General features: G+C 39.3%; 1 protein-coding gene across 3 annotated transcripts in view; it reads right to left on the bottom strand.

Annotated features, from left to right (window-relative positions):
• Positions 1-12,272, bottom strand: part of vopp1b (VOPP1 WW domain binding protein b) — a 55,409-nt gene that overhangs the window by 11,720 nt on the left and 31,417 nt on the right. For all 3 annotated transcript variants that reach the window (XM_088072167.1, XM_088072168.1, XM_088072166.1), the window contains one exon: positions 183-260. In XM_088072167.1, coding sequence (XP_087928293.1) covers positions 183-260 — 78 coding nt within the window. The remainder of the gene's footprint in view (positions 1-182; positions 261-12,272) is intronic.

Raw genomic sequence — 12,272 nt, forward strand, 5'->3', positions numbered from 1 at the left:
GATAAAGGTATTGATGATAAACATATGGGAAACTAATAACAGAGCCAAGTTAAGATCAAGTTCAAAGCAGTGACCTCTGGGTTTAGATACCGGCTGAACACTCAGCATCATATAAGATATGTGTTTTACTCTGTCCCTCACTGTAAGAAAGAGCAGTAGACAAAGGCCGAACTGCAACTCACCAGAAGTACCATAGTCTCTGGATGGACAGGGCTCTGACGCAGCAGCGTGTCCCACAGCAGTCCTCATAGGAGCGACATCTGCAACAAAAAAGCACACAGCCAGTCAGTGATAAACAAATAAAAAAGTATTTATCACTGCACAACAACTACAAAGTTGTACCAGTTGTTGGGAATTAAAGTCTTCCTCTATCAATGCTTATAAGATTTGTGTAAAAAGAAAAAAAAAACAAAGCAGAACAGTATTGCACAAGTAAAAAACAACAGAAGACTCCAAGACTTGAAGTAGTGCAAGTTAAATAAAGAATAAATTATATTAATTAGACAGTAAATGGAATGGATAAAGTGAATGTCAAAAGTAATGCAATACATGTATATGCAAAGCAGTATAAATATATAAACAGAAGTGTAAAAACAGTGACTCAAATATGCAAAGGTATTATCCCTTTACAGCCAAGAGTTTCATACACAATCTCCAGCCAAGGTTTCTACCAGAAACCACTTAGATGTTCATTAATCACCACCCATGTGTGAGAGAGCGCTCTCAACATCCATCTCTTTCATCTCTTAGTTCTTAATCCAAGTCAAACAGACCCCGTACTTGCAATTTCTCTCCAAAAATATGTGGAAGGGACATAAATTAACCTCCTCTTTGAAATATTCACAGTAAAAATGTCAACATGAATCAAAGTGGAGTGTTATATGACACCAAAGTCTTAAAAAAAAAAAAAAGAGTCAGACACAGGTCAGGCCAATATAAATATCTTTCAATGCCACTTACTGTTTTTAAACCAATGTAGTATCCCTATGAACTGTGATGATTATCTCTATATAGAACAGTACCACTCATGAGTAATGTAGGAAGAAATAGGCCTTTGTGAAAAGTAAGAGTGGGGAGGTTTAGGAGATGGAAAAGCAAAATTGCTGTTCTTGTTTGACGCAAGCAGCAGCAGAAAAATGAAGCCAATGTGGAAGTGTCAAAAACTACAGTTCCTCCAATGTCTACTAGAGGCTGGCTCCAAGAGCGAGTCAATCCCCATACACTGCCCATGAAGATGCCCCCCATTAACAAGTTGCTCCCATGAAAACATTGGTTAGATAACGTGGTCCCAGATTCACAGAGTACAGGTGTAACTGTAGTCACTATTTCAGTGTTTTTTAGGTTGTAAAGTTTTGGTCATCTAAAAAGTGTTTGGTTGTAGTAAAAGACCCTCTAAGGTATCGGCTATTCAGTTCTTCCTAAAAGTACATTTTGTTTTATTGGTTTTAAGCCAGGTTTTGAGAGCAAAAGTGTGTATTAGCCTTATCAACCATAGCTGTAACCAAGCTGGAAATACACAGAGCTGACTAATGGCACTTTTCCACTACATGGTACCGGCTCTACTCTACTCTAGTTTTTTTGGTTTCCTATTAGGATAAAGTACACAACGCAGTACCACCTTTTTGGTATGTGCTCTCCCGGGGTTCCAAAAACAGCCAACCAGGTACTAAGAGGTACTAAAAGGTGACGTGGACACACTGCAGACCTCTGACTGAAATGTCACTGCGTCATCAATGCCTCTCATCCCTGATGTGAGCCACCAAGCCCATGTCATCTGCATACTTAATATAAATGTATTATACTTAATATTAAATGTCATTATTATTGTAGGTTATATTGTTTGTGTAAATGGAAAGTAAAAACGCAGCCCTGCGGCAGTCCAGTGTTTACAATCAGATACAATAACCTGAACAGTGCAAACAGCTAAACTACTGTAGCGGCTGCAGTTTTGTATCATTTTTTTCTTTCCCAAAATGGTAACAAGAAAGATCACACTGTGGACACTCAAGGAGGAGCAAACGTTCCTCAACTTGCTGGCCGACGAGCATATCCAGCTAGTGTGAGTCTGTGTGTGCGTAGTTTGAATTACGGGGAGCTAAGGGGAGACGTTCAGGGAGAGCTCTAAAACACTGTTGACTTTTGTGTTATAGATTATATATTTTCTGCACATAAAGGTTCCTGAAATAATAATAATAAAAAAATAGAAGTAATATGTCAATCTTGTGTGTTTCGCTCATTCGCTCATTACTGTTCATCCCTGATGCGGCCATCTGTGCGTGAAGCGGTACTGCGCTCAACTTCTTACATTTACGTAGATATCTGAACTCGTCATCATCCGACAAAAGGGACAGAGAGAGAGAGAAAATGTTGTAGAATCTTTTTTGCAGTAACCCTGATATTGACCGCGCGATGCTGCACACTTTATGCATGTTACATGTTTTAGTAGTGGTGTGCACTGGAAAATGGGGCTCCTCCGAAGTACTCAGGAAGTACTGAGGATGATGAGGGATCCCTCTTCCAGGACGGACAGACGTGCAATAGGCAGATTTCCATTAACCCTCAAATTGCACGTATTGAAATTTGTTTGTTGAAAGTTTTTATGCGTGCATGAAAATGGTATTTCAGGCGATTTCAAAAAGCTGTATTTCCCATAACTATAATGGAAACACTTTTTTGGCTTTTCTAGGTCACATGATGCTATGGCTATGCGCTTGTCAGTAGGAACAATTTCTCAGTGAAATCATTCACTATCACTTCTCAGAAATCCCTCATACATGGCCGCTTCCATGAACAAGGGACTTGCCTTTCCATTATTGCTCATATAACACGCCTACGTGACCTTGGATTGGAAATAATGACAGCTAGTGTGGTGGCTGCAATAGAAATAAAGCTGCTAATGTTTAGAACCTCCATCGCCGTGCTTCTTGGAATGTTATCGTGTGAGAAGTTGCTTCACTCATCACTCGGTGGAAACACAGTCATCTCGCAATTGTGTTTTATTAATTTTTGCAAAGTTTTGCACAAATCTGTAATGGAAACCTGTCTACTGACATGTTATCACCTTACATAGTTATTATTGCTCGCCTGTTGCATGCAGGTATCTAAACATCCAGCACACAGTGAAACATCATGCATTTATATTTGTGTTTAATGAAAATTCAATATTCATCTCTCACTTTCTTTTAGCTGTAGTTTGATGAGAAAAACACTGTATGTCCACCAGCTGGTTTGGTGTTAGGAGTACTGAGGGTTTATTAGAGCTTTTTATCTGACAAACAGCTGCCTGGAAAAGAGGTAATGAGAGAGCCAAAGAGAGAACCAAAACAATGAGCTGGAAGCAGCTAAAGCTTTGTGTTAAGCTTTAGAGATCTGCAGAGTCGGTGATAATTCTCTTTGACCCCTAACATTAAAATCATTTGATCCATTAAGCTTAACAACAGTCTGTAGGGGAAGTACACAACAGTGGATGGAACTACAAAGTTTCCTCTCAGGTTGCAGAAAATGACTTTGTGTCTATGTGCAGTTTTATTACAGGACAGAGAACCTCACTACAGCACGCTGACATTTCCTCGCCTATAACAAGCCTCAAAGCAGCACACACAGGTGTATTGTAATGTTGCCATTCATCATGATTTCTGCTACGTAAACAAAACTTTTACGAAGTTTCATTTTAAATGGCAAGCCCAGCAGCCTGAGAGCCAAATATTCAGAACAGAGGCCAAGTGTGATTGATCAGTCTATGGAGAGCAGCAGGATATCTGCACTAATGCAGCTCAAACAACACCAAGGTGTGTGTGTGAGTGTGTGTGTGTGATAGATGACTGGAGATAGCCAGCATGACAGTGTATACCTCAGACACCCAGTCCTGTCTGGCATTTCAACAAGACATCAGGGATGAGCAACCGTTATCCCTGGAGGCCCCGGGGTCTGCAGTGTGAAAATAAGCAAGCCACAGAGGTGCCAATCTCTGCCAAACTTCCTGTATGTTTGCATATTTAACCCTTAGGGCACGCTTTAATATTACACACACTCGTATTGGTCTTGGAACCAAATGCACTTCTCAAAATCAAGCTTTTAAAAAATATACCTAAATATTAATGATTTTTTCTTTTAATTTTTTCTTTCATTAAGTTTATTTTTTTTAACCAAAATTAGTCCTAATCATAATTATGATATATACGTTAATTTTCAGAAATTTTACACTTTAAATGCCAGGTTTGTGTCATGATGACACTATGTTTTCAGATAAATAAAACGCATGCACACACACACACACACACACACACACACACACACACACACACACACACACACACACACACACGCAAACACAAAATGAATGAATTCTTTTCAAAATACTACATGCAAAGTAGATTTTTTTTTGGATTTTCTTGTTTGTTTGGTTTTTTTTTTACACTTAACATTTTGGAGCAAAACAGAAGACTGACAGCAGAGCACTCGAATTAATTTGTGTGCTAGAAAGACTGTTGTTAATGAACCACTCATTCATTAGGAATTAAATTATTGATTTTCTCACAAGTAGTCATTTTCTTAATGAGCACCGATTATATGCGTAACCCAGTCACTTTTCCGTTTACTGGTTTAGGGCAAAAAGAAATCATGGGTGAGGAAAAATAAGAGTTCTTGATAGTTTAATAGCAATAAATGTTCATTCACTTTACCGGCCTCAAACAGGTCTGTATAATCTTCAGTGTATTGTAGGCTACACTGTATTTAGGTGTAGAGTTACTTTATTGTTCGTGGTTTTCAACTTACATTCTGGTTCTAACAAATGAACATGAAACGATGCAAAAAGTCTATTAAAAGTAAGCAGAATTATCATACTGTTAGCTGTTAGCAGTTTACCGTGGACTCATGAATGTACATGCAACTGTCACTACATCACTCTATTACTTTAGAAAATGTTAAAAAACATGATTATTCTGAGGCAAGCTCCCATGATCTACGGAGTTCTTTCTATGAAGACTTTGGATGTTTATTTATGATGGACAATGGAGATAATGATATCCCTAGTGTGTCGCTCACACTGAATCTACAAATATGTCCATCATATCTGTGTGCAGTTAAGATAGATAGATAGAACTTTAATGTCCCCGTAGGGAAATTCATCCTGGACTCTGTCGCACAGTTACAAAACCAATAAATATATACATAAAAGTCATACAAAATACATAACATTGCATCCTGCAGCAGCAGCATATCCATCTAACAATACACTACATCTACATAAAAAGCAAACATCTGGCAGCAGTGGCATACTGGCATTTTGCACAACCTCATGGCACATCTAACATCACCTATTGTTCAGGAATTTAATGGACATGGGCACAAATTAATGTTTGTAGCCATTCAGTCTGATCTCAGGGACCCTAAATCTTCTTCCTGAGGGTAGGGGGCAAAACTCTGAGTGAAGAATGTGGGTCGGATCAGAAACTATTTTTTGTGCCTGTCTAACAACAGACTGCTCATAGACTGTTGGGAGAGATGGGTGCCTATTAACACCCATGATTTTCATAGCAGTCTGCACTAGACGAGTTATCTGTGTTTTTAACTGAACAGACAAATGACCCTAGAGGCCTGTTATTCCATATCTGATGATGCTTTCGAGGACAGCAGAGTAAAATAACACCATTAGCTTCTGCTGAACTCCAAATACTCTAAGTCTGGCGTAAAAAATACAGTCGCTGATGCAGTCTTGAGCACAGGCTCTCAACGTGGGTCCTCCAGCTGAGCTGAGCGTATTGTAAATATGAACCCCCAGGTACTTGTAGGCGCTGACCTGTCTGATGGGTTCACTATGGATGACCACCACATAAGCCTTGGGGTCTTCCAGGTGTTTGGTGACCAGGTGTGTGACACTACTGATGGCATCAGTGCCACGTCCCTGCTTATATGCAAACTGAAAAGGATCAAAAAAAAAAAAATCAACTTCTGTTTTAAGCCAGGAGACCTTGATCCTGTCAAAACATTTCATTATTACAGGAGTTAAGGCAACAGGTCTGAAATCATTATCTGACTCGGGGCAGGGTTTTTTAGGGACAGGTGGGATTATTGATTTTTTCCAGAGTGTGGGGATTGTACACGGGTCCACAGATCTTTGGAAAATAAAGCAGAAAGCTTGCACCAGCTCCTCAGCTCACATCTTGATGAGAAATGCAGGGATGCCGTCTGGCCCTGTGGCTTTTTTTGTGCAGATTCTCTTGAAGAGTGATTGGACCTTGCAGGGTTCAATCACCAAGCTTGTGACCTGATCTGAAATAATAACAGTCTCTTGAACCTCTTCAAGTTCAGAGGAAAAAATCATTAGTTTCAAATCACATATAGAAATCATTAAACTCATTGGCTTTCTGCAAGTCATCAGATGTACAAAGGCTTTTTTTTTGTAGGGGCCATATTGGTGATTGCTTTCATGCTGTCCCACAGGTTTTTAGGGTTCATAGTAAGAAAGTTCTGTTCAATATTCTCCTTGTGCTTTGTCCTGGCTTCCCGAAGCATGATGTTAAGTTCTTTTTGCACAGCTTTAAGTTGTATTTTGCCCTGGTTTTTAAAAGCAATGTTTTGCGATTGATACAGTCCTTCACTTCCTTAGTTATGTATGGTTTGTTGTTAGGGTAAATGGTGATTGTCTTTTCAGGTATTACATTGTCCACACAGAACTTAATATAATCAGTAATAGATTCAGTGGCAATATCCAAATCCATCTCCTGAAAGATACTTCATTCAGTGGACAAAAAACATCCTTTTAGGGTCTCTATGCTGTCGGCTGTCCGGGTCTTGACAGTTTCGGTGACAGGTTTGCTGCGTTTAAGGACTGATTTATAGGTCGGGATAAGGTGCACAGTGTTATGATCCGAATTTGACAGCGGAGGTTTGGCTTTGCTTACGTTAGCGCTGGTCACGTTACCGCAACATTTATCTAATATTTTATTGTCTCTTGTCCCGCATTTGATATAATGATGAAAACCAGGCAGTGAAAATTTGAGTTTGCAGTGATTGAAATCCCCCAGGATGAAAACCAGAGCCTCTGGCGTGCGTAAAGTTGGTCAGTGATTTGGGCCGCTGCACTCGCAGCCTTGCCGCTGGGTGGAACATAGACAGTGCAGAGAATGAGCTGCGTGTCACAGCCAACAAAGCTGCTGCTGTGTACCATGTTGATCAGCCAAATTAATTAACTTTCCATCAGAACACGGACATGCACATCTGTCCCTATCACCTCATGCTGAATCTTTTCTTCTCATCTTCATTCTTCAGGTGGATGATGTTTTAACTCTTACTGAGGACACATTTGGACGAGAACAGCCTTGCCAAAAACGGGAAAGTCTTTCCTTGGCATTAAAAAAAAAATCTGCCGTCATATGATAAGATTGTGAAAACGATTCTCGTGTACAGGCAAAAACAACCAAAAACGCTGTAGTATGCATGCCAGGCCAGTAGCTGGCAGTGTAATGACTCCATAGAAGAACACCAGGGGGGTCTTCCAAAAAGCATGTTATGTGAAAACTCTGAGTATGTTAACCCTGAGAAGAGGGAAACTCTGCGTTATCCGTTCCAGAAAGCCAGTTAAGTCAAACTCTGAGTCAATCACCATGGTAACAGACTCTGTGAACATAACCTGCTCGCTGGCAGGTTTTCTATAAGACACCCTGAGTTTCTACCTGTCTCCTCCCACCTGAAGCAAGCTGTCAGACACATCTGTTTTTTTGCAATCCGATAGATATTGAAGCAGAATTATTACGCAGTGCTTCATGTCGGAGGAGGATTTTCACATCTCAATTAGATGTGCTCTCTTTCCCAGATGAATATTTGTTATAATGGCACAGTTTTTCATTACACTCAATCATTAATCTCAATAACAATCTCTGGCTGTACATATACAATCTCACACACCGCCTCTCTGTTGGCTGAGTACAACTCAAATGTAAGTTTTTTCATAATTAGTATTTTACTGAAATTTCATACAAGACACCAAGATTTTAGTCTACAAATCAATGACTCCAGTATGGTTAAAATAAATAAAAAATAAAATAGAAAATATTAGATTAAAAGCAATAAAATAAAACAAAACTCTAATAATAGATTACACTTCAAAAACATCCAAAAAGCTAAAATACCAACATACAATAAAAGACAAATATCAGTTAGCTAAATAAAAGTACCATCCCTACATTTGTATGCACCATAATCTAACACACAATCATCACGGTAATTCTCAGTCCCATGAAGACAGTTAATATTGCATTGATGGTTTGTGACTTATCAATATTAAATGATAATTTACTCAGCAGGATATCAGGCGAGAGGACATTTATGTGTTTAAACAGCATTCTTTTAGGGGTTTGAATGACTACGTGTTGAATATTTACTTTGTTTAACGCCAAATATGAATAAACCAAAGTGAGGTCGGCCTACAATCATGGCCAAGCGAAATATGCCTTACCTCTCTGAATGATGTTTTTATATTTCAATTTCAGTTGCTTCCAAGTACATTTTACCCCTGTGGCAATACACCTAAATGAAAATCAAAATTTATTCAATCCACCACTTTTTCACCTGTATGCTACAATTTTAATTAAGTGCTTTTAATGTTAAGTCAATGGACACATGCATTCAAACTTGACAAAAATGACACGGGCAGTGATTTTTCAATGATGCTTTTCTCTCCTTAGATGCTTCAGATGTATTACTTTTCTTTCTAAACATGGGCTCATATTCGCCAGCAGCATAAGGACATCTAGTTCCAATGGGGTACAGTAGCATGGTTTCTTTTTGTCAGCCGTTGCCATGGTGAATCGAGATATGATGATGGCTTTTTACTGAGGTCATGCACGTGCTGAACTCAGGGTGAACATACTCAGAGTTGACTGAACTAATTCAGATCAGCTGTTCTGGAACCGAATACTCAGAGTTTCCCATTTTGGAGCAAATTAGACTCAGAGTTTGTTGAATCACCCCCCAGGTACCTGCATATAAAGGCAGTCCTCTACAGAGCGAGAGTATAAACAAACAAGAAGACGATGGCAAACATATGCACAAGAGTCGACAGCTTGTTCTGGACAGGCGATGAAGCGGGACCGTTACTTCGAGTGACGCTGGATTATAAAGTCTGCCATTGTTGTTATTGTTGTCCTCCCACTTGCGCATGGCTATTTGTCTGAAATGTAATTTGCATGCAACTGGAATCCGGTTTCAAAAGTTCAAATTTTCAGGCCCCCAAAACGCTTTTCAAATCTGAACAAAAGGCCAAAACGCAACAAAGGCTTAACATTTCATGCAACTGTGTAAAAGGCCCCTAAGACAGGATTTATTATTAGTTGGAAGTGAGAAGTTATTTGCAATGTGTCTTAATGATTAGCACATCAGAAAGGCTATTGGAGTAGCATGGCAGGTGATCTCCTGCTGTTCTCCTGCTTTCCTGCTTTTATCATTAAAAAGTGACATGTAAGAGCACTGATTTATTTATTTATTTATTTTACCTTCTGATAACTGGAATATTGGACAAAACTCTATGTTAGTTTCAATTGCTTATTTCCTAACTGTTATGATTTTTAGTCTCTGTATTAAACTGAATCAGCACTGCCTGTGGCATTCACATCACTCTGCACTGCAATTGTTTTAGTCAGCTTCAATACAAAGAAAACATGCCCCTAAATGAATTATTGATACTGTGAGACGGGTGAGGCAACATCAGCAGGCCGAATGCATTCTTGACACAAGGTTTTTCCTGCAGAAAGGAATTTTTGGCACCCCCCAAGGAGGCTTAACCCTGTACCAAAGGAAAACCACCAGTCCCACAATGATAAGAATGTAGAATAAAAATGGCATCTCGAAACCTCTCTGAATGTGTTAAATTTCACTAAATCAAAAAGCTGTTAAACAAAAAGAACATGAACTTACATAAGATGTCTTTGAGTCCCACTTTTCAACTGCCCCATTGCTCTTTTATTCGTTCTTAAACATTTTGATGCAATGTAATATCAGACTGCAGCATCTCCTCTGGTCCCTGCATCATCAATACACATATTCAATGTGCATTAATGTGTAACCACATAGAAAAACCAAAGTTTAATCTGCTTTGTCCACAGTCTCGTATGCACAGTACACTCGCTAAGCTAATAATGAATTGTCACAAATGTGATAAAATTAAAGCTGTCACATGCTGTCACAATGTTAATCTTAGTTTGTCGAAAATCTTAAAATTTGGTACAGTAATGAGTTATAACATGCAGAAATTAGTTAGCATGCATGCACTTCCAACTTTTTTGTCTTGAAGTCAGTGTTTTTTTTAATATATTTTTGGTTATAAGCCTGAAATAACGTAGAATAATGTTTTACGAGAACTGTGAACTTTGAAGCTTATATGTGTCTTAAAAAACACGATTGCTTACAAGTGGTTAAATAATACTACAGATCGTCATCATGCAGAGTGGCGCAAAATACAGCTCGACGGACTCAATGTTGTGGTGCCATTAAATCATGTGACTTTGGTGTAATTCATTTACAGTCGGACATTAGCTTCTTATTTCTGGCGATTGCATTCAGGCCTCAAAGTCCTAAAAGTGTCATTTGTTTGTAAAAATTATCAACATTTGTTTACCACAGCTTCGTGAAGCCTCATTTTGGAGGCTGCAGTTTGTGGTGCTGATGGAATTTGTTAAAATGTTGTACTTGAGCTGTTGAGCTGTTTATCTCTCCATAGGACATAGATCCTCTTCAACAGAGTCCGCCATGTTTCTACAGTAGTCCAGCATCAAAAACCCACAAACACTGGCTTTAGATCGGGCCATTTGCATTTTGGGCCAGCCAACATAATTTTCCTATATGCTTGGAAAGTGTTGGGTAGCTTACTATCTGCAACCTCACCACCAGAGGCCACTAAATCCTGCACACTGCTCCTTAAAGTGCTGTTACTGGAATCAAGGCAAGGACATAATTTACTCACACAAGTATGTTGTCAACAAGTATGTTGTAGTTCAGATGATTTTTTTGCAATAGATGCTGTGCTCAAAGCTTTTCTTTCCCTCTTGGTAACAAATTTATTCATAAAAACTGGATTTGTGCATTTGCTGAAGCTGAACAGAGAAACAGAAATCGAGGGCTGAGGGGACAGGGAGACAGAAAGTGGAGGGGAAAGGAGAATTTTCCCCCGTGTTGTTTTTCATTAGTAAGGTAATCTCTCCTCACTGATGCTCTCAGTCTGTCGCTCTCTCTTCCTCCTTCTCATGGCTTCTATAGCTGTGGCCTGCAGCTGGAGAGCAAACTAAATAGATGAAAGCTGTAAAAGTGGGAGAAGCCTGTCATTAGTCTGAATCAGTAAAACAAACTGCTTCCTTAAATTGTGAGGCCCAGAGTTTAAAGGTCCAATAAGCCATAGTCTGGAATTAACATTATCTCAAACTGAACTGTGGGGATGTGAGATGCTGTCTAGTTCCTGCTGTGGATCGTTCAGTGACGGTGGCCGATCGACACTGCTGTGTTGAGGAAGAACAACCGTGAAGCTGTCCTGTTGCAGTCGGGATATGTGGAGAGTTAAATCGTCCCACAGCCAAAAACCATAGATCACCAGGACCATCCAGAAGCATGGACATTTATAAAGCAGCAGCCAACAACGTAAGACAACGCTAAAAAAAGACTTTATTAAAGAGCACAAGTTGAAGGAGCTTATGGGATCACATTTCACTGGAGTTGTATCTCGTATATGTAGATGTATTGGGTTTAAACTGTGATTGCTGCAATGCATTGAGACTACCTTTTGTTAAATGTCTTTTTTAGCCACACCTGACATATGTCCCTGTAGAACAGATTAACCATTGTGGGTTCGCCCTTTCATATTACCAGTGCTAAAGCCACATCTAAGTACTACATCTTTGATCAGAAGGGTTATTAATTCTGCGTCATACTTTCCTATGACGTCTTCATGTACCACATAGTCAGCTGATACCCATCAAACAGAAACAGCTGTTTATGCTCGGAACAATGACAGGTTTCATCCCCAATAATTGCAGTGCTTGCTAAAGCATTGCTTTTTAATTCAGTTAAAAGAGAGTTTTTTACAGAGATGTCGTCTCCACATTTGGAGAAGGTTACAAGCTGTTTGACAGCAGCATATCTGCATAATTCACAGTTTTTACAATCAGCCACTCTATTTTTGTACCATTCTCCATTGAAGTGCCTTTTTCTTTGGCCAAATGATCTAGCTGTCTTCTTTTTGTCTATTATTAGCTGTGCAGCTTTACTCGTCTCTATGTCCTGAC

The sequence above is a fragment of the Plectropomus leopardus genome, chromosome 21 (assembly GCF_026936395.1).
Source record: "Plectropomus leopardus strain MGB_pleo_1.0 chromosome 21, ASM2693639v1, whole genome shotgun sequence".
In the NCBI taxonomy this organism is placed as follows: domain Eukaryota; kingdom Metazoa; phylum Chordata; class Actinopteri; order Perciformes; family Serranidae; genus Plectropomus; species Plectropomus leopardus.